At 38.8% G+C, this 23,980-nt stretch overlaps 1 protein-coding gene across 12 annotated transcripts in view; it reads left to right on the top strand.

Annotated features, from left to right (window-relative positions):
* SPHKAP (SPHK1 interactor, AKAP domain containing) overlaps positions 1-23,980 on the top strand; it is a 176,692-nt gene that overhangs the window by 111,161 nt on the left and 41,551 nt on the right. For 9 of the 12 annotated variants that reach the window (XR_014080694.1, XR_014080695.1, XM_081584809.1 and 6 more), the window contains one exon: positions 23,316-23,375. Coding sequence is in view for 7 of the 12 variants with exons in the window: in XM_081584809.1 (XP_081440935.1) it covers positions 23,316-23,375 (60 nt within the window). In the remaining 5 variants the exon portion in view is untranslated. Of the gene's footprint in view, positions 1-1,245; positions 1,331-23,267; positions 23,376-23,980 lie in introns of all 12 variants that reach the window. The other 3 variants (XM_081584813.1, XM_081584812.1, XM_081584814.1) reach the window with 2 other exon arrangements.

The following is a 23,980-nucleotide window of genomic DNA, read 5'->3' as shown; positions in this document are numbered from 1 at the left end:
TTTCCAGAGTTTGACTCATGTCTGTTGAGTCAATGATGCCATCTAACTATCTCCATCCTCCAATACCCCCGTCTCCACCTGCCCTCAGTCTCTTCCAGCATCAAGGTCTTTTCTAATGAGTCAGCTCTTCTCATCAAGTCCCCAAAGTATTGCAGCTTCAGCTTCAGATCAGTCTTTCCAATGAATATTCAAGGTTTATTTCCTTTAGGATTGACTGCTTGGATCTCCCTGCAGTCCAAGGGACTCTCAAAGAGTCATCTCCAACACCACAGTTTGAAAGCATCAATTCTTTGGTGCTCAGCCTTCTTTGTGGTCCAGTTCTCACATCCATACTTTACTACTGGAAAAAGCACAGCTTTGACTATACAGACAGACCTTTGTTGGCAAAGTGTTGTCCCTGCTTTTTAATACGGTGTCTAGGTTTGTCATAGCTTTTCTTCCAAGGAGCAGGTGTCTTTCAATATCATGGCTGCAGTTACCATTCACAGTGATTTTGGAGCCCAAGAAAATAAAGTTTGTTACTGTTTCCATTTGTTCCCCCATCTATTTGCCATTAAGTGATGGGACCAGATGCTATGATCTTAGTTTTTTGAATGTTGACTTTTAAGCCAGCTTTTTCATTCTCTTACATCTTCATCAAGAGACTCTTTAGTTCCTCTTCACTTTCTGCCATAAAGGTGGTGTCATCCGCATATCTGAGGTTATTGATATTTCTCCCGGCAATTTTGATTCTGGTTTGTGCTTCATCCAGCCTGCCATTACTCATGATGTACTCTGCATATAAGTTAAATAAGCAAGGTGACAATATACAGCCTTGACGTACTCCTTTCCCGATTTGCAACCAGTTTATTGTTTGATGTCGGGTTCTAACTGTTGCTTCTTAACCTGCATACAGGTTTCTCAGGAGGCAGGTAAGGTAGTCTGGTATCCCCATCTCTTTGAGTGGATATTAACTAATTCCAAAAACTTTTTCCACATCTTTTGAGATGATCATGTGATTTTTATTCTTAAATGTGTTAATGTGGTATATTGTGTTGACATCAATAGGCTTGTGGTCAGCATACAGTTAACTTCTTCTTCTACCTGATGGGGTTTTAGTATCTGCAAAACAACACAAGGCTATGGCTGAGGATGTTATCTGTAACCCTTGAGGAGAAACTAGAGGTCTTTGACTTTGTTTTATGATGAAACTATTATTATTTTATCTTGCTTGACTATTTTCCTTTGCTTCTGCATTTTTTTCAGTTTTCTGGTTAAATTTTCTCTTTGAAACTCTGCAAGGCCTAAAAACCTGAAGGTTTTCTACAAACAGGATGCAGGTCACAAGGAGGTGGGTGGTTCCTATAAGATAAAATTTACCATCAATTCCATATTGGAATACCTGAAAGCTGTTTGCTATATTTTAAGTTTCACCTAATCTAAAAGCAAGAATTGGAGGATAAGATAACAAATAATGAGCTCATATTTCAGATTCTGTTTTTCAGAGAATTTTTTTTCTCTCTCTCAGCCTTTGCCCTCGCTGGATGGAATATTTAGCCAGCACAGGCAGTTTCTTCTTCAACACCATGACTGCAATTCAGTCTTGCCACTTGTATAAATCAGTTAACAAAATGATTGGGGAAGACCATTTTTTCAGCCACATTAAAAAATTACAAAAGTGAATATGCAGGGGATAAAATACAGTCACTCTGGAAAAGAGTTTGACCTCTTCTTAGAAGTTAAACATACACTTACCACAAAACCAAGTAATCCCACTCATAGGTATTGCCCAAATTGAATGAAAACTTATATTTATATGAAAACCTGTAGTCAGTGACTAAGCAGATGAATAGATAAACTGTGATGCATCCAAACAATAGCATACTATCCAGCAATAAAGAGAAACAAACAGTAAATACACACAACATGGAGAAATCTCAAATGCAGCTTGCTGAGTGAAAGAACCTAGTCTTAAATGATTATGTTGTTGTCATTGTTGTTCAGTTGCTAAGTCATGACTAACTCATTGCAACCTCATGGACTGCAGCATGCCAGGCTACCCTGTCCTTCACTACTCCCTGGAGTTTGCTCAAACTTATGTCGGTTGAGTTGGTGATGGCATCCAACCGTCTCATCCTCTGTGGCCCCCTTCTGCCCCTGCCCTCGATCTTTCCCAGCATCAAGGTCTTTTCCAATGATCAGCTCTTCCCATCAGGTATATAAATGGTTATATACTGTATGATTCCACTATCACAACATTTTAGAAAAGGCAAAACTATAGGAATAAACAACAGGTCAGTGACTGTAAGGATTGAGGGAAAGAGGGTCTGCCTATAAAAGAGCAGCACAGGGGAATTCTTTGGGGATGTTGAAAGTGTTCTATATCTTCCCCTGGTTACAGGAATGTATGCATGTGTAAGACTGCATAGATACGTACACCCCAAAAAATGAACTGTATTGTCTGTAAATTTTACTCTACATAAATTTAAGAGAGTTAAGGAAGTAAGTAAGCAGACCCTTCTAATAGAGAGGTGATGAACTACTAAAAGAAAACCCTTCTATTTATTCACATGAATGCTACATAGTTGTTAAAAACAAATGCTAAGAGGGATACAGCACTTCAGAAAATCTGCAAGTGGGGGTATTGAAGAAGGTAGCATATTAGTTCAAGTCAGAATGGATGTTCTGATGAGGGAGTGGGGGAGCAGAGCAGAGGTAACATCTCCCCATTCCCACAGTGCTAAAGTACAGAGGAAAGAAGACTCTGGGCATATTCAGCAAACATCATTGGTGGCATTTGCCTGGAGCTTAGAGAGCAGGGTTGACAAGTGAAGTGCACTGAAATGATAGTGCCTACCTTGCCTGGGGGTGGTGAGGTTTAAATGATACAATAATATAATACAAGTACAATGGTATAATATATGTGAAGCTTAAGAGATGTAAAATGTAACATAATGTCTGTATAATGTATGGTTAAGCACTTAGGACATGGAGTGACTCATAGCACTTACTGAGATTTCTCTAGACATTAAAGGGAAATGGAAGTTTCTTAGGCTGGGAGCAGCAGGACACAGAATGGGCTAGATCTGAGGGAGCTACAGTTGGGGATGCTAATTAAAGATTTTTGCTCCTGGTTACAGAGAAATGTTCTGAATTGGGCAATGGCAGCAAGAACAAAACAGAATGTAGACTCTTGTCTACAACTCTAGATGTGCAAGGAATGAAACTAAATGAAATTAATTTTTAATCTGATCTTTAGAATTGTGGAGCGGCATAGAGCTCAGGGGAAAGAAACTGCCCACAGAGTGGTCTTTCCAAAACAGAAACATGATGTCATAGAATAAATGTGACCTTCCAGAATTCATGTGAAAGCCTATCACCGCAGTGTGACAGCAGCCTTAGGAGGCAGTGCCTTTAGGAGGTGACTAGGATCTGATAAAATCATGAAATGGGATTAATGCCTTAGGAGAGTCTTAAGACCCTTTGCCTTGTGAGGGTGCAATGAGAAGTTCAGTTCAGTTCACTTGCTCAGTTGTGTCCGACTCTTTGCAACCCCATGAATCGCAGCACGCCAGGCCTCCCTGTCCATCACTAACTCCCGGAGTCTACACAAACCCATGTCCATCGAGTCGGTGATGCCATCCAACCATCTCATCCTCTGTCGTCCCCTTCTCCTCCTGCCCTCAATCCTTCCTAGCATCAGGGTCTTTTCCAGTGAGTCAACTCTTCCCATCAGGTGGCCAAAGTATTGGAATTGCAGCTTCAAAATCAGTCCTTGCAATGAACACTCAGGATTGATCTCCTTTAGGATGGACTGGTTGGGTCTCCTTGCAGTCCAAGGGACTCGCAAGAGTCTTCTCCAACACCACAGTTCAAAAGCATCAGTTCTTTGGCGCTCAGCTTTCTTCACCGTCCATCTCTTACATCCATACATGACCACTTGAAAAACCATAGCCTTGACTAGATGGACCTTTGTTGGCAAAGTAATGTCTCTGCTTTTAAATATGCTGTCTAGGTTGGTCATAACTTTCCTTCCAAGGAGTAAGAGTCTTTTAATTTCATGGCTGCAATCATCATCAGCAGTGATTTTGGAGCCCCAAAAAATAAAGTCTGACACTGTTTCCCCATCTATTTCCCATGAAGTGATGGGACCAGATGCCATAATCTTATTTTTCTGAATGTTGAGCTTTAAGCCAACTTTTTCACTCTCCTCTTCCACTGTCATCAAGAGACCCTTTAGTTCTTCTTCACTTTCTGCCATAAGGGTTGTGTCATTTGCGTATCTGAGGTTATTGATATTTCTCCTGGCAATCTTGATTCCAGCTTGTGTTTCTTCCAGCCCAGTGTTTCTCATGATGTACTCTGCATATAAGTTAAATAAGCAGAGTGACAATATACAGCCTTGACATACTCCTTTTCCTATTTGGAACCAGTCTGTTGTTCCATGTCCAGTTCTAACTGTTGCTTCCTGACCTGCATACAGGTTTCTCAAGAGACAGGTCAGATGGTCTGGTAAGTTAGCAGTCTGCAATCTGGAAGGGGATTCTTATCAGAGTCTGGCCATTGTGGCCCCCTAATCTCACTCTTCCAGCCTCCAAACTACAAGAACTATAATAAATTTCTCTTGGTGATAAGCCATCCAGTTACAGTTTTTGTTACAGCTTCAACAAGCTAAGATATATTTGAAAGTGAAAGTATTAGTCACTCAGTCATGTCCAACTCTTTGCCACTCCATGAACTGTAGCCCACCAGGCTCCTCTGTCTGTGGGATTTTCTAGGCAAAAATGGTAGAGTGGGTTGCCATTTCCTCCCCCAGGGGATCTTCCCAACCCAGAGACTGAACCTCGTTCTCCTGCATTACAGACAAAGATATAGTTATGTCTCCTCTTATCTGGGAGTCGTTTTCTTTACTGGTTTTCCATTGCATTCAAGATAAAGACAAGGTCTTTAAAATTCCCTTCAAATTCCCCATACTCCGAAACCTTATTCCTCTGGTCTCAAAGTGTTCCATTTATCTGCTCACTCCCTACATTCCACCAATCTTCCTTACCACTTCTTAAATGCACTATGTTTTAAAAACTTGACATATGTTGCTTATCTACCCAGAATCTTCTCCCAGCTTACCGCCTTTCTGCTCATCTATGCCTTGACCTCACCTCTAAGACTTTCAGATCTTTCTTCAAACTTCACCTCCTCAGGGAGCCTTCCCCTCCCTCCTCTATCTGTTCAGTATCGTCTAACACACAGTCTGTGAAGCCATGGACTCCTCCTTGCAGTTTTCATTTCACACTTATTACCTTCATAGGGACTCAAATATTTTCTCAAGGGATGAATGAAATGCCTCATAAGTTTGAACTTCAGATTGTTGTTGTTCAGTTGCTCAGTCATGTCCAACTCTTTGCGGCCCCATAAACTGCAGCACACCAGGCTTCCCTGTCCTTCACCATCTCCCGGAGCTTGCTCAAACTCATGTTCATCAAGTCAGTGATGCCATCTAACCGTCTCATCCTCTGTCGTCCCCTTCTCCTCCTATCTTCAATCTTTCCCAGCATCAGGGTCTTTTCCAATGAGTCAGCTGTTCACATCAGGTGGCCAAAGTATTGGAGCTTCAGCCTCAGTCCTTCCAGTGAATATTCAGCACTGATTTCCTTTAGGATGGACTGGTTGGATCTCCTTGCAGTCCAAGGGACTCTCAAGAGTCTTCTCCAACACCACAGTTCAAAATCATCAATTTCTGGATGCTCAGCCTTCTTTATGGTCCAGCTCTCACATGCATACATGACTACTGGAAAAGCCATAGCTTTGACTATACAGACCTTTGTTGGCAAAGTAATGCCTGTTTTTTAATATGCTGTCTAGGTTGGTCATAGCTTTTCTTCCACGGAACAAGCGTCTTTTACTATCATGGCTGCAGTCACCATCTGCAGTGATTTTGGAGCCCAAGAAAATTAAGTCCATCTGTTTCCATTGTTTCTCCATCTAATTACTGTGAAGTGATGGGACCAGATGCCATGATCTTCATTTTTTGAATGTCGAGTTTTAAGCCAGCTTTTTCACTCTCCTCTTTCACCTTCATCAAGAGGTTCTTTAGTTCCTCTTTGCTTTCTGCCATAAGGGTGGTGTCATCTGCATTATCTGAGGTTATTGATATTTCTCCGGCAATCTTGATTCCAGCTTATGCTTCAAATACACAGGTGGAAATGGAGGAACACTGGGAAAGGATACAGTTTGAACGAGACAACTTTGCTTTGCATTTGAGAATTTTTTGCCTACTAGCTCAATAAAAATAATGTACATTCAGTGATACATGTCAAGGTATTTTAAGTGAATAATAGGTGTTACACGAGTAAAAAGACTTATTTAATATTTATTTCCTATGGCAAGATTTCTAGTATACTTTTCAATAGTATTCTCTTTAAAGATAGTCTAGAATACTTGTGAAGGACATCAGAACATTTTCTGCATGTATGGTATATAAGATAATTTTAAGAAAAAAGTAGAACGTCAAGTCAAGTCAATTTCTACTTTCAATCATGCCTCCCTTCCTAATTGTAAGTGGCATTTGAGAATGTATGCTTCTGTCAAATACAGATGTTTGATGCAACTGCCTTAGTCCACTGAACAAGTCAGACGCGCTTTTGAGCGCTGATGATTTATGATTTCTTTCTTTCTTAACCATGGGAGCCATCTAACCTACTCTCAGGAATACTACTAGACCAGTCCATCTTAAACTATTCCTGGACATTCACACATACAGTCATTCAAAGTAAACGAGGCCCCTGTAGTGCAAGCTGCAGGGAGTATGAAGGTAATTACGCCTCCTTCTACTTCAAAGCTGCCTGACAATTGACTTAAAAGTGCACTTTCCAACACTTCATAAGCAAGTTTTTATTCACTGTTTGCTCCCTGTGCAAATATGATTTCCTGTGGCTCATGCTCATATGTAATAAAGATCAGAGATATTATCTTTTATTTATTTTACTCTCTTCACATTTAAAGGGAAAAATAAACATTTAAAGGAGCTCTTAAGTCATAAGAATAAGAATTGCTATCTCAGTGCTTAGGGAAAACAGGTCCCCCTAGATTAGGCCAAGATTTGCTATAACATGGTTCCAGATCAGGTTGGGCTGGAAGTGATAGTCCAACAAAACACAAATTGGGGCCAAAACGGGCCACTGATATGGCCAATTCAAGATCTCTTTATCTTCATCTATGACCTGGTTATTCTTCATTTACTTAGCAGCTGTTGTCTGGACATCTGCTGCACCACGCACTTGGGGAGATGCACAGTTCACACTGACAAGACAGTGGTCCCACTCTTCACTAGCCTACCTTCTGTTTGGGAAAAGGGCTTCCGAGGTGGCACCAGTGGTCAAGAACCTGCCTGCCAATGCAGGAGACATAAATGAAGCATGTTTGATCCCTGGATCGGGAAGATCCCCTGAAGAAACTGGCAACCCACTCCAGTATTCTTGCCTGAAGAATTCCATAGACAGAGGAGCCTGGAGGGCTATAGTCCATGGGGTTGCAAGGAGCTGGACACAACTGAGTGACTAACACACACATACACGCACACATTTGGGGGAAAAGACGGGAATAATTAAAAAATTTTTATGCAAATTGTAATGACTGCTATGAAGGAGAATTGCATGGTGCTATAAGAAAAAAGCAGAATCATCAGAAAAATTCACTGTGACGAGGTAGTTCGTAAGGAGGTCTGAAAGTTATGAAGAAATCTGACCCTCATCCAGCTCTTTAAAACTGAATGTGAAGATCAAGTACACAAAAATAGAAAACCCCATCTGTGAGCAGCATCAGAACTATTTTGTCAAACTCCCATTGGCTGTTTCTCACATCTGGAGTCTCTGGACTGTTGAAGACACTGGCAGCAATGTGCCCCAAGGAACTGGAGTAACAACTTAGGATCGTGGAATCTCTGAGTATTATACTTAAGTCCTTAAATACTACTGTTGGTGCTTCCAGGAGACCAAGATTTGCCATAGAGTATAGCTTGTGAGAGGCTTTACCAGGTGGCGCTAGTGGTAAAGAACCAGCCTGCCAATTCAGGAGACTTAAGAGAAGTGGGTTCAATCCCTGGGTTGGGAAGATCCCCTAGAGGAGGGTACAGCAACCCACTCCAGTATTCTTGCCTGGAGAATCCCATGGGTAGAGGAGCCTGGCAGGCTACACTCCATGGGGTTGCAAAGAGTTGGGCATAGCTTGCAAGGGAGCTAGAAAACAACAGAGCAATATCTTCAAATTTTTGAGTGAAATGATTTTTCAACTAGGAATTTCAAATTTTTATTTATTTACTCTTAGTAAAGTAAAAATTTATTTGACAAGACTGATTTGAAACTCAGGAATATTTTGTGCTCTTTTCTCCTTTCCTTTCAAGTGAGAAAATGTTAGTTGGCAACAGACAAGGCATGATGATAAGGTGTGGACATTACAAAGGAATAAAAGTCAGGGCTCCAGCTGTCCTCGCCCAGACAGTACTATCTCCTCTTTTGCACAGAGAAGGGTGTGTTTTTGAATCTTTCCAAAAGCTCAGTTCAGTTCTGTTGCTCAGTCATGCCCAACTCTTTGCAACCTCATGGACTGCAGCATGCCAGGCTTCCCCATCCATCACCAACTCCCATAGCTTGCTCACACTCAAGCCCATCAAGTTGGCGATGCCATCCAACCATCTCATCCTCTGTTGTCCCCTTCTCCTCTTGCCTTCAATATTTCCCAGCATCAGGGCCTTTTCCAATGAGTCAGTTCTTTGAATCGAGTGGCCAAAATATTGGAGCTTCAGCTTCAGCATCAGTCCTTCCAATGAATATTCAGGACTGATTTCCTTTAGGATGGACTGGTTGGATCTCCTTGCTGTCCAAGGGACTCTCAAGAGTCTTCTCCAACTCAACGAAAGTAGACAATTCATAGTATCCTTCAATTAAAAGCTTACATTTGGAATCTCAGACAGAAACTATAATATATATATTTTTTTAATTCTTGATGGATGCTTCAATGATTGAAGTCAGAAACCATGAAATATTAAGTCTAAACACAAAATGAAACAAAAAACACTTTCCTGCTCTCTTGCTGTCAAAGATTTCTAGAGAGGTCAGAGAATGTGAAGTGTTTGAAGAGCATCTGAGTCACCTATTTCAAACACTTGATCCCATAATCAAAGCTTAAATTCAGAAGTTTATTGGTCATGTCTTGTTAATAGCAAGCCTAGAGCTAACTTGAATTAACACCTCCATTACAGAAGTAATTTTTCCAGAAGTCATTACCTTAAATGAATGAAGTTCAAGAAAATAAATTGGAAAATAAGCCAGGATTAGGATATATGTCAGTTTTACCAACAGAGACAAAAATCCAACAAAGGAAAAAAAACAAACAAACCAGTGTTCATCATACAGAAAGTCTCTTTGAAACATGAATATTTTAATAATTAATCAAAATCATTGTCAAAGGAAACAAATGTGAAACACTAGTTTTTATCCTCTTCAGAACAATAGATAATCCCCTCTGGTATTTTTTTGTTTCTCTCTAATTGCTTTGTCTATATCTATCTGATTATTTATTCATTGTGTGAAAACGACAGACTTCAGAATTCCAATTTTCAAAGACTTAGCTTTAATGGCCATTTATTTGAAAAGCAAGTTACATCTAAGCACTTGACAGTCTGTTAGAACATTTTACCTTAATGAGTCTCTGAAGAGCTCTAGAAATCCAAGCTATAGGGAGCAGTAATTCAGATACATGCTTAGAGCTAATGACTTAATACGTAGCCACAGAGCAGGCCAAATAAAGTGGTTCTTACAAACCCAATGAAATAGAATGGAGAACAACTTTTAGTGTAGATAGTGAATCTGAACAGTTCTTTTCAAAAGAAGGAAAAGTACATCTGCACCATTAGCAGCTTGATTTGAGGACTAGATTATCTAAATACTCAATTCACTTTTCTGTGTGGCATCAACCAGGATGTACATTTAGCAGTTGCTGTTGCATTTTTATTTTTTATACTTTTTTTTTTAAACATATACCAATGGAATGACAGCATCCCTTAATTACTGACAGGCACACAGTGTTTGCTTAAGTATACCTATGGCATCTGGGAGAGGTAAAACTTGGAGTTATTTGTTAGATTGGCTGTCACATAATATGAGAGATGCTAGTTAGAGGTCTAGTTTAGATTAATTATTTGTATTTTAAAATTAAGTTCACTATCATTTATTCTCGGTGATTGTAAGTATTTAAGTGGCCTTTCATCTACTCTAAAATAATTGAGCTGCTAAGGCTACAAACATCCATTTCTACACTTCTTACATTTCTTTGTGCAAATGTGTATGACTTTGAGAAGAGGAAAAGGTAACTTTATCACTTTACAGGTGAAAGTTAGAAATAACTTTAATAGAAGTTTAAAGAGTTAAAACATAAAATTCTACAAAATTTAAAGCCATGCAGTATTTTTGTTCAGTTTATGCTCAGTTTATCTATTGCATTTTGTTCTAACGCATATCATCTAATGCATTTCTATTGCATTCACTTCATGCCATAGTCAAAACTGAATATTCTTATCATGTCTGAAGGAAGATTTTTGTCAATTAAGTGATCAGCTTTTCAACGTTGATGAAAAGCTCATTCTCAGCTGGTTTTTTAAATGTTTTAAAATAAAGCTACCCTGTGTATGCTTTCATATGCTGTATTGAGAAATTGAAATCATGCATTGGATTCAATGGGGTGATATGTATGTATAACAGTTTATGTTTTCTCATTCTCATCAAAGATATTGATTTCTAAGAATAGAGTCTATTTTGCCTGCAAATCTATATAAGTTCCCTCAAACAGCACTATTCATGTTAAGGAATTTAGTAAATGATGCTGGTTAAGCAGTGGTTGATGTTTTTAACATGTCTACATTTCTGCTGCAAATTATAATTTTTTACTCTCCCTACACGTAGTTGGTTCCCAATTTCATGTCTGTTGCAATCACCCACTGGTTTTATGGCATGTGATATTATCACCCATAGCACTTGCAGGTATTTAGCTAAGTCATAAACACCTCTGAGAACAAGAATGAAAGCATTTCTTAATAAAATGTTTTATAGCTTGAAAAATACGGTAACACACAGTTCTTGTATATATTAGATTCCAAACATGAGAAGTAAAAGTTTATAAAAACATAATTTAATGTTCTTCTTTCTTTAATCACAAGTATTTATTCTGCTTTATCAAAATTCCAGAGAAGAAATTCTTTAGGCAAAATTTCTGGGACTCTAAGAATGACTTTTTTCATTAATAATATGATTTTTTAAAAAACTCATGCATTTTCTTTAGCTAATTAAAAAAAATGTATTGCCTTATAGTTGCTTTACAATGCTGTGTTAGTTTCTACTGTACCACAAAGTGAATCGGCTATATGTATACATATATCCCCTCTGTTTTGGAATTCCTTCCCATTTAGGTCACCGCAGGGCATTGAGTAGAGTTCCCTATGCTATGCAATCGGTTCTTATTAGCAATCTACTTTACACATAGTATCAATAGTGTGTATATGTCAATCCCAATCTCTGGATTCATTCCACCTCCACCTCCTTGGTGTTCATATGTTTATTCTCTACCTCTGTGTCTCTGCCTCTGCTTTGTAAATAAGATTGTCCATACCAGTTGTTTTTTTCAGATTTCACATAAATGTGTTAATATAAGATATTTGTTTTTCTCTTTCTGACTAACTTCACTCTGTATGACTGTCTCTATACAAGAAGCCAAAATTTAATTGCTTTACACTCAGAAACAGCTGTTCTTTATAAAATTCAATTTCATGTTATTTAGGTTATTTAGATTAAACCTTATAAAATGTCTTGTGTGAAAAAAGTTAAAGAGCAGCTGTTTAAAATAGTTCACCTTTATAGCTTATAATCCAGAAAGCAATAGAATGTCATCTAGTGTACGCCAATGTTCTTTATTTTGTATTTCATCTAATCTTCACAGGAATTCTGCAAATTATTATTATAAATTTATGACCCCCATTTTTCCCATGGTTTATTAAGACTACCAACTATTAAGACGTGAAATCAGGATATGAAGCTAAGCTTGTCTGAAAGCAAAGCACACCCTTCTGTTTCTTCTCTACTCTGTGCCTCAAAGATGAAAGATCATATTGTCCCATTTACTGTTTCTGGAATTTCCTCCATTGGTATTTGGTGAAACCTTTAAAATTTTAATATTCTGAACAATGACTTTGTCTTCTACATGGAAAACATAGGATTATTTTGAAAGCTTTGAAAATTAGGTGGCTTTCTGCTACATAGCGTACTTATTTCTTCAGTTCTTTGTTGTTAGTTCCTTTATTATGGCTGTTCATATAGACTTTAAGGATCTGGGTTATTTCTGCCCTTCATAACCTAGGGACAGTTCTGTTCTTTCAGTCTTTCTTTTCTAGAGTATGTTTATCCAGATTAAGTAGAGTTAACCCTTTGAACTGAAGGCATCCAAGAGAATGCAAGAACTTATAAGGAAAACAGCAGTTTGAGCACAATGAATTTTGAAGAGTGAGATGTGTAGAGCTATCATACTGAACTTGATAACAAGTAAGAATTTCATGCTCAAGTCATGTTTCAGAATCAGCAAACAGATCTCACCTACCATCTCCTGAGGTTTTGTTCACCTGTCAGAAGACGAGAAGCCTCTGACCACTCCCCCTACCCGACACATGCTCTGTGTTTCCAAGGGAAAAGAAAAAGATTTTCCCTATTAAACATGCTAGTGATTGTTATGTGACTCTCTGAAACTTGGTTTAATTACAGTAGGCAAAATGGGGACTTGAGAAATCATCTTGATCAAAAAGAAAACAGATCTTCTACTTGCTGTCCAGTAGAAGATCCCCCACCACCATTGCGGATGTCTATAGCAAATCCTCTACTCAGTTGATCAGCATCTGACTTCTCTTTGCCTGCATTACCCCTGGACATGACTCCTGAGAATTTAGGAATGTATCTCAGCTCTTTGTGTTAGTAATCTAAATCACCTCTGCAAAAGAAGAGATAAACAAGGTGGAGCCAAGTCTGATATATTCTTTTTCCTTTCAATTTCACATGCAAAAAAGGTAAAACTTCCAGATAAATCCTGTTCTAAGCGAAATTTGACTCATCCCTGCCCCTCCATCCTTGAGCATCGCTTTTGTTTTAGAATCATCCCCTATTATCAATAAGAGATAACAGGAGAAACTCTTATAGCCAGGATGATAGATGACAAAATTGCAGTCAAAAATTATCATATCCTAAGAGTCCCAGATCCTTTTACCAGGGGAGATTTTGAAAAATAAATATTTTCTTGTAACAACCCAAATATCCATAAATGAATAAATAAAATGCAGTATATTGTGGTGCTGGAGAAGACTCTCTAGAGTCCCTTGTACTGCAAGGAGATCAAACTAGTCAATCCTAAAGGAAATCAACCCCAAATATTCATTGGAAGGACTGATGGTGAAGGTGAAACTGCAAAACTTTGGCCACCTGATGCAAAGAGCCGACTCATCGGAAAAGACCCTGACTAGTAAAGATTGAGAGCAGGAGGAGAAGGGGGTGACAGAGAATGAGATGGTTGGGTGGCATCATCTACTCAGTGGACCTAAGTTTGAGCAAACTCAGGGAGATAGTGAAGGACAGGGAAGCCTGGCATGCTGTAGTCCATGGGGTTGCAAAGAGTCGGACATGACTGAGCAACTGTTAACAATCAATTTTAATCACACACACACACACACACACAAAAACCTTATGTTTTGTTTCTAAAACACTTGATTTTAGTTATACTAAATGTCCAAAATAGGCAACTATGTACAGATAATTAAAGTAGATGAGTGATTGTCTAGGGGTAGAGGGAGGGTACCTGGGGAGAAATAAAGATTGACTTATAATTGTACATTTCCTTTCGTGGATGGTAAAAATATTCTAAAATTTACTGTGATGATGATTGCACAACTCTGTGAATATATGAAAAACCATAAAAGCATGCATTCTGCATTGATAAGTCATATGGTATATTAATTATATCTCAATAAAACATATTTTAAATGGAAGTGTAAAATAAATATCATGTGTTCTTTATCTGGTAAATGTATATCAGACATTATATTTAAGTTTATCCTCATACTCCAAAAGAATTGTCTTTAAAACAACAAAAATTTTGGGAAAATGAATAATTACTCTAGAGTAGCATCCTTATTTTTCATTTATTTTTTAGGTTAGCAATAAAATTGGCCTGACATATAGCTAGTTAAAATGCCTGTCATTGCTTGGTAGTCTATACCTCTTACTTGAATAGCTACCCCCCAACAGCATTTCAAAGTTATTTTAAAAAAATACTGACAATGAAAACAGCGGAAAGTTTAACAATCTTAAATATAAATAAAACTTCACATTTTATTTTGTGTGATTGCTGCAGTCATTTCAAAGCAATAACTGGATACACATGCAGTGTCATTCCAAACAGTCAAGTATGTTCTAGAATGTCTGACAGCTCTGTGGCTTGACAACATTGATATATAAATTGCCATCTTAGTTATCATCAACCTAAAGGACAAATCAGGGGAAAAGGCACATTCTTTAAAAGGTAACTGTGGTCCTGGATCCTGAATCTAGCAGAAGTCTAGAAGAAAGGAGGCAATTTTTATTTTGAAAGATTTGTCACTCAACATTTTAAACCACCAAATTAAGAGATCCACTCATTGCCACATGGCCAGATGGCTGCATTGTTAAAAGCTGCAGAAAAAAGGAACTGGGTTTCTTCTAAGATAAAGCCTAAGTATATATTTGGTGATAGTAAACATTCAAATGCCTAGATTTCAAAAGCAATTTGACATCATACTCTTTGTTAACTTTTTCCAAGCAGGATCTCCATAAGAATCATTTCTTAAATAGATTTTAGCTGACTTCAGGAGAGATGGAAACATACCCAGGAAAGAAAAGCAAAGGTCCCACATTCTGGGCTAAAACCCACTTGTCATATATCCTCTTGAACAGCAATTTGCTTTTAGTGGGTGCATTATGAAATGGCATTTCTCAACTGTTGCATTTGACTATCTGAACAATCTAAAATGTTGACTAAAATGAATACATGAAAAAAATTAAACTGTCCACATACAGTGGATCAGTTCAAAGACTCAAATCTGAATTTTTTACTTGACATATTAGTACTGTTTTTATCTGACTTAATTTGCATTGAAATAAAACCATTTATTAAATATAGCTAACTTAGAAAAGTTGTTATGAATTGTTTCTTTGTAGTTGTTTTGTGTCCGACTCTTTGCGACCCATGGACTGCAGCACACCAGGCCTCCATCTCCCTCACCATCTCCCAAAGTTTGCCCTCACCATCTCCCAAAGTTTGCCCAAGATCATGTTCATCACATCGATGATGCCATCCAGCCATCTCATCTTCTGATGCCCTCTTCTCCTTCTGCGCTCAATCTTTCCCAGTATCAGGGACTTTTTCAATGAGTCATCTGTTCACATCAGTTGACAAAATACTGGCGCTTCAGCTTCAGCATCAGTCCTTCCAGTGAATATTCAGGGTTGATTTCCCTTAAGATTAACTGGTTTGATCTCCTTGCTGTCCAAAGGACTTTCAGGCGTCTTATGCAGCACCACATTTCAAAGGCATCGATTCTTTGGGCTTCTGCCTTCTTTACAGTCTAGGTGTCACAGCTGTACATGATCACTGGGAAGACCATAGCCTTGACTATAGGGACCTTTCTTGGCAGAGGCACATCTCTGCTTTTCAACACACTGTCTAGGTTTGCCATCGCTTTCCTGCCAAGAAGCAATCGTCTTCTGATTTCATGGCTGCAGTCACCATCCTCAGTGATTTTGGAGCCCAAGAAGAAGAAATCTGTCACTACTTCCACCTTTTCTCCTTCTATTTGCCATGCAGTAGTGGGGCCGGATGCTATGATCTTAGTTTTTTTTAATATTTAGTCTTAAGCTGGCTCATTCACTCTCCTCCTTCACCCTCACTAAGAGGCTCTTTAGTTCCTCTTCGCATTCTGCCATTAGAGTGGTATCATCTGCCCACTTGACTTCACATGTTATGGATTACAATCTACTTAAAATTATTTATATTTTCTTATTTTAATATAGTTTAAGGTTAACCTTTTTCTCATAGTAGCTTTCACCAAAACATCTTATATCACTATCTAATAAAATATCATAGTAAAATTTTATTTTTACATGCCTACATCCTCCATTTATGAAAGTAGACTTACAGGTAAAATGCTTGACTTAATAATCCATTAAAGCTAAACAGAGAAAACAGTATATCACCTACAAACATTAAAATGTTTACTACTTGTGAGTACCTTTGAAAAATATTTTATTAGATTATTTAAAAGTCAAAATCATAAAGTGGCATAATTTTCTCAGTGATACTTATTCCTACATTGTTTCATTTTGCTGCTGCTGCTGCTAAGTCGCTTCAGTCGTGTCCGACTCTGTGCGACCCCATAGACGGCAGCCCACCAGGCGCCCCTGTCCCTGGGATTCTCCAGGCAAGAACACTGGAGTGGGTTGCCATTTCCTTCTCCAGTGCATGAAAGTGAAAAGTGAAAGTGAAGCTGCTCAGTCACATCCGACTCTGAGCGACCCCATGGACTGCAGCCTACCAGGCTCCTCTGTCCATGGGATTTTCCAGGCAAGAGGACTGGAGTGGGTTGCCATTGCCTTCTCCATTTTAAAACCATAATAATGACAGAAGAGAGGCTTTGAATTTAAAAGTTATGCATAACCATAAAATTAGCAAGAAAAGTTATGTTTGTGTTCTCTTGATGATACTGTTTCCATCTGCTTTAGCTGAATGTATCTGCAGATGCACTAAAAAAGGACAAATGCAGATACAATGTGGAATGCATTTTATGTGAAGAACAAGGAGCCTTGCTAGTACCTTTTATGTGTATTTATTCCCCGTTATGGTTCTCAACTTTTTGCCTGTTTCTATTTTTTAGAAAATCCTTATTAGGGGATAAAGAAGCCAATTTTTAAGCACTTTAAGCAATATCAACAGCCTGATCCATATTAGCCCAGTTAATCCTCCTATACCTTCTGTATTTAATCCCTTACATCCTTGTTAGAAGAAAACTATGCAACAAATAAGGAAAATGTTTAGTTAAATTGATGATTATTACACCTATCACCTGTGACATTACTTTCACTTCACACATGTATATACATCTATCAACAAAGATTCATTGAGCGTCTATGAAATGCCAGGCTATGCTATCACTAAGAATACAGTGATGACCAGAATCTGACCTCATGAAGGAATAATCTAGTCAAGGCTGAAGGAAATAAATTGTGTTCAAAAACAAAGGTAATTAAGTAAACACATGTACTTTAATTCAAGTCAATGTATGGCAAAACCCACAATATTGTAAAATAATTAGCCTCCAATTAAAATAAATAAATTAGTTAAAAAAAAAATCTTTCCCTGTATCACTTGACATATAGTAAGTCTCCTACATAGAAACAAGTTCCATTCCAAGAGCACATTTCTAAGTCCAATTTGTTCATAAGTCCAACAAAGTTAGCCTAGGTACCCAACTAACACAGTTGGCTATATAGTACTGTATGGTAGTAGGTTTATAATACTTTTCACACAAATAATATATAAAAATGAATACAAAAAAATAAAATATTCTTAGTCTTATAGTACAGTGCCTTGAAAGGCACAGTAGTACAGTACAGCAGCTGGTAAGCAAGGGCTGGCATTGAGTGAACAGGCAGGAAGAGTTACCGACTGGAGAGGGGAGAGAAGGTGGATAGAAGGTAGACATGAGGGATTGTCAGCAATAGCAGATGGAGGGCAAGCTGCAATTTCATTCACCTCTGACATTAATGACACAGGTTCTAATTCCTTGCTGGATTCAAATCTATCTACCTTTTGGAAAAACTGATTCAGTGATGTCTGGGTAGTAGCTCTTTTTTTCTCATCATGGATGGCATGTTCATGTCTTTGAATGTTTGCAAATTAAAGTTTGCATGTCGGGGACTTACTGTATTTGGATTTGCACATACAGGCATTTGACAGATAACTCAGTAACACTGCGAGTCCCTTGGACTGCGAGGAGATCCACCCAGTTAATCTTAAAGGAAATCAGTCCTGAATATTCATTGGATGGACTGATACTGAAGCTGAAGCTCCAGTACTTTGGCCACCTAATGTGAAGAACTGACTCATTGGAAAAAGACCCTGATGCTGGGAAAGATTGAGAAGAGGGCAACAGAAGATGAGATGGTTGGATGGCATCACCTACTCGATGGACATGAGTTTGAGCAAGCTCCAGGAGTTGGTGATGGACAGGGAAGCCTGGCGTGCTGCAGTCCATGGGGTCACAAAGAGTCAGACATGACTGAGTGACCGAACTGAACAGTAACATCACTCCAGATTGAGATAAAGTGTCAACACAGAGCAGTTACACTTATTCCTAATTGGATGATGTCACGGACATACAGACTCAGCCTCTGTGCAGCCCATTAAACCATAATGAATAATCCTCCAGGCTTTAATGTTGGTCACACATAGCACTCACCCTAAGGTTCTAGAAACTTTAACTTCCTGTTACCAAGTTTCCTTATATAATGTCCTCCTGTTTAAGTTTCCTCCTGTAATAACATGGGAGCAGCCTCACTTGCAGGAATAGAAATACCTAATTCTAACCCATAGGTCGCCTTCAATTCTTATTGCACAGAAGGTGTATCACAAAGTTATGAGTTCCCCTTTCATTCATCTTTTAAAAGTCTGCTGAATTATTCCCAGAGTCTTTTATTGTTCAGAAAGAAGGACATTTTGTCCACCCACGTTGATCTCACTCTGGAGTTCCTCTAGAAAGTTTTCCTTGCCTTGGGTTTCACAACCTCTGTCTTCTCCTTCTCCTCAGCCTGTGCTTAATACAGAGATTCTCATCATTCATTACTCAACAGCTGCTGGTCAGGGGAAAACCATCTTGTGTCCCGCCTGCCTGTCTGCCAACCTCACCTCAAATCTATCTTCTCAGAGATGCCATTTGTGATGAATCCCTTTTCCCAGCTTCTTCCACTGGTACGCGTGCCTGTTACTTCTGTAACACTTCATGGTCATCCTTTTAGGGACGCATTCAGCCTTCAGCTGACCAAAACTTTCTGAGAGCAAGAAAAATACCTGTCTTCTCAGCACCCAGCACCAACCAATAAACCTCGGAGGTGTAGGGCCCTTCGTCCTCTCATCAACCTATGCAGTCTCCACTCCATAGCGACCATTCCCCAGTCCTACTGGACGGAGGCTTGTCTTACACTTTCCACTCAGAGTTCATCATCAGAGGATGGCTGAATCTCAAGTAAACAGTCCAGTCATAGAGAGGGAGCATATGCTAAGAGCATTTCCATCACAGAGACCGTTTCACTGTGAAGTGCACTTACAGTAAAACTATCAAAGCCTCAAATTCAGGGCTCCTCGGGTGCATAGGATCCACTTGTAGGTATTCACAAAGTTAGATGTTTGTGTGATTTTCAAATTGAATATCTTTAAACTGCAGTTGTCTCTTTCCATTCAGACTCCCTGGATCTTACCTCTTCTCATGTGCAGGGTCATCAGAGTGACACCAGACATGTGTGGGATCTGGCTCAAGAGAAAATGAGTGGATTTGTATTTCCTTGAGATACGTTTATGTAGTTTGAGATCACATCCACGTAGGAGTGTAGGAATGTCTTCCTGAATGCTCCCGTCATGGACAGAGGGTAACCCAGCCAGGCATGCACCAAGAAGATTTCAGATGAGAGACAGTTTTCCAATTGAATGTGTCCTACCATCCCCAATGCCAGAAATATAAAATAGTAAGCAAGGATTATATGCTCAGAGCTAGTCTGTGAAGAAGAATTCTAGTCACCAAACATGTAAAATTACAAATACAAGATTGGGTTCTCATTGGTGTCTAGACAACACAGAAATTCTCCCCAGTGGAAAATTCAGCAACATAGCATTGAAAATTATAAATGTACCATGTCCTTGTCTTTCTTTCTCAGTAGGAATCAAAAGAGAATTTATCCAAATGTTAGTTTGTAGAGCACAAACTTTAATAGCATTAAAATGAATGAATATACCTATAGCCACTCATATATGAAAGAAATTATTTAGTGATTTCTCACTGGATTTGACAACAACCTGGAAAATATGCAAGATATTATCGATATAATTTGTGAAGCTGAAAAAATTAAATCAGCAGTATTGGGGCTGAATTATCTTTCTATTCTTGCTAGAGAAAATGATATTATAAAACTGCTTTTATATGAAGAGATAATTAGAGTATTGAGCCAACACTGTAGGGGGAAATATTATGTAGGTGTACCAGGCTGTTTATTAATAGAAATATCATTTTTCAGAAAGTTCTTGTGTTTATGGTATTTGTCAGTCTTTTTAAATTTGAGATTTGTTGTGATTTCCTTTCTCTTTCTAAATAAATAGTCATTTTCACATCTAATTTAAACTTTTCAATTTCATCATTCTTTTTCTAAAGCAATGTCTCCAAAAATTGTATGTATATCAGGCCCTAAAAACTTCCCCTACCACCAACATCCAGAAAGATGTATGGGCTCAGTACAATAGAAGCAAGCAACTGGTTTATGTCTTGCTTTGTTCCAGTCTTGGTCCAGCCAGCAAGTATGGAGAGTTTCCTCCTCCAAACATAGGCAGAGTTTCACATTGTAACACAAAATTAATTTTAAAAAAATTTCATCTTCAGAAACTAAATACAGTATCAGAGGGCAGAGAAATGGCTATTATAGATGCTTTTCTTGGGTCTCTCTGCTTTGCCCTCTCCCACTGTGAAATAGAATAATAGAGCTTTGTGATGCCCAGGGGCCAGGTAATGCACCTTTCTTTAAGGTGAATGGAAAATTGTCTAATCAATTCAATAACTGCCATCCCAGCTGCCTGTAATGAAAAGTCCCTGAGTACTAATGGATACTGAACCAGCTTTCCAAGGGCAAAGTTACTATTATTATATGAATATTCTCAAACTGTGCTAGATTGTAAACCAGGAAGCGCCTACTCTTTATGCTTCCATTTGCTCTGTCTGCAAAAGGTCTCATGCCCGAATCCTCCCTATTAACCAAAAGATTGAGAGTGTGGGTGGCATTTCACACCCTTCCTTATTCCAAATGTCCATCAGGCAAATACTGTATCCAAGAAATATACTGCAATGATATTGTGAGCCCAGGGAATTTGAAGAAATCTCTCAATAATTAGGATTAAAACAATAGTGAGCTTTACACTTCATCAATTTATAACTATTTTAATTTTTAAGGCCTTTCCTAAAATCTTTCCCTTCTGGTTCTTTTTCAACCCCAAAAAGAAAAACGATGAACTCTAAGAAAGCATGACCCCAAACAACTAACTGAAATCAGAAACCCCTATATGCTTTCAGGTATCTACTTAAGTCCAAATATCTGACTAACTATTCAGGAAATTAATATTCTCACCCAGTTTTTTATGGTCCTACTGTTTTTCCTCCTTTATTTTTTTTAATTGGAGTATAGTTGCTTTACCACGTTGTGTGAATTTCTTGCAGTATAGCAAAGTGAATCCGCCACTCACATACATATGTCCCCTCTTCCTTGGATTTCCGTCCCATTTAGGTCACCACAGAGCACCAAGTAGAGCTCCCTGTGGTATTCAGTAGGTCCTTATTAGTTATCTATTTCATATATAGTAGTACCCCTGGTAGTTTATTTTAATTAATGTGATGTGGTTGTGGCTGGTGTTCAGTTGCTAAGTCGTGTCCAACTCTTTGTGAACCCTTGAACTGCAGTACGCCAGGCTTCTCTGTCCTTCACTATCTCCTGGAGTTTGTTCAGACTCATGTCCATTGAGTCAGTGATGCCATCCAACCATCTCATCCTCTGTAGCCCCCTTCTCCTCTTTCCCTCAATCTTTCCCAGCATTAGGGTCTTTTCCAAAGAGTTGGTTCTTCACATCAGGTGGCCAAAGTACTGAAGCTTCAGCTTCAGCATCAGTCCTTCCAATGAATATTCAGGGTTGATTTCCTTTAGGATTGACAGCTCTGATCTCCTTACAGTCCAAGGGAGTCTCAAGGGTCTCCTCCAACACCACAGTTCAATAGCATCAATTCTTTGGTGCTCAGCCTTCTTTATGGTCCAACTCTCACTTCCATACATGACTACTGTAAATATCATAGCTTGGACTATACAGATTTTTGCTGGCAAAGTGATGTCTCTGCTTTTTCAGTATGCTGTCTAGGTAGTTTTTCTCCCAACAAGCAAGTGTCTTTTAATTTCATGGCTGCAGTCACCATCCACAGTGAATTTTAAAGCCCAAGAAAATAAAATCTGTCACTGTTTCCACTTTCTCCCCATCCATTTGCCATGAAGTGGTGGGACCAGATGCCATGATCTTAGTTTTTGAATGCTGAGTTTTAAGCCAGCTTTTTCACTTTCCTCTTTCACCTTCATTAAGATGCTCTTTATTTCCTCTTCAATATCTGCCATTAGAGTGGTATCATCTACAAATCTGAGGTTGTTGATGTTTCTTCCTGCAGCCTTGATTCCAGCTTGTGCTGCATCCAGCCCTGCATTCCGTATGATGTACTCTTCCTAGAAGTTAAATAAGCAGGGTGCAAATATACCATTTTGATATACTCCTTTCCTAATTCGGAACCAGTCTGTTGTTCCAAGTCCACTTGTGATGGTTTTAAATTATAACAATTCTTTGACTGTTGCTCTGAATTGCTATTTAATCGTATAGCTGTTGTTTTTACACTCTTATTTATCCAGACACTTATTTAAGATAGCTACAAAGTGTCAGACTTTACAACAAGATTAAATACATTAAAAATTAACTAAAATAATGAGACACGGAGAACTCCATTGATTGTACATGATATGAAAAGTGGGTGGAGAAAGAGAGCAGGAAATAAGAGAAAAGAGAGAACCAGCAAGAAATATTTGCTGCAATTATAAAGAGTTTGCAAGTATTACAAGCTTTTTTTCTGTTTCATGAGATTTAACAACCCTCTAAAAACCTGAAGATTTTGTTGAGCCTGTTACACTAGTTCTGTACAAAGAGGTTTTGTTTTGTTTACTGGGCCATAAAAGGCAGAGGGCATTCGGTGGAATCAGTGAGAATCATGAGTAGATATCAGAGACCCACGCAGAAGCTCAAAGGTAAGATGGCTCTTTCTATGCCGGATCAACTATATGAAAATATTTGACTCTTGAATCATTTGCGCCCAACTAATTGCTGCTTTATTCAAAAAGGACTGTCAGGTTTTTCACTTAACTGACAGTTTTTGCCCTCTTTCCCAGGTCTGCTTTGTGAACCTGGATGTGAACAAGGATGCATGCAGCACGGAGCACCTGCAGCAGGTAACTCGGGGAACTGAGCTCTCTAGGAGCTCCCTTCAGAGGCTGGCTGTACTGACGAGAGACCTAGCATGACTCTGCCTCAGTGATGCTCACTTTGTAGGAGACTCATTAATTAGATGATTTCATCACAGCCCATCTCCCTGACCTCTTCCTGACATTTTTCTACACAGTTTGCTCTCCTTACATTTGAGAATTGCTTTCCAAAGTAGACTAGGCTGTTTCTAAGCAGCCTCTTTCTCATGCGCCCCTGGTGCCTAGGAGTGACTTTTCTACTGCTCCCCTCCACGCACTCAAGCACTCTTTCTGGGAGGATTTTCCAAAGTTTTTCCAAAACCTGCTTGATACTAGCTAGCTAGCCCTTTCCTCTGATTTGCTCCTTCTTGCTGCTCTCATCAAATGTTTTATATCTAACCTCAGTTTCTCAGCCCCACACTCATCTGGGACTCACATTTTTTGCACTCTGTGGGAGCTAAATATTCCACACTTCTCCAAGGTTGTGAGATTTCTGATGTAAATCCTTGACAACATGCAAAACCTTGACTCACTCAATCCTTTGGAACCAGAACCTGTAGGTACAATAGGAAGTGTTCGTTAGTGTGATATGA

This window comes from Giraffa tippelskirchi, chromosome 3 (assembly GCF_054371585.1).
Source record: "Giraffa tippelskirchi isolate mGirTip1 chromosome 3, T2T-mGirTip1v1.2.pri, whole genome shotgun sequence".
NCBI lineage: Eukaryota > Metazoa > Chordata > Mammalia > Artiodactyla > Giraffidae > Giraffa > Giraffa tippelskirchi.
Note: the sequence above shows the minus strand (reverse complement) of the source record. Positions and strands in the feature narration are given on the sequence as shown.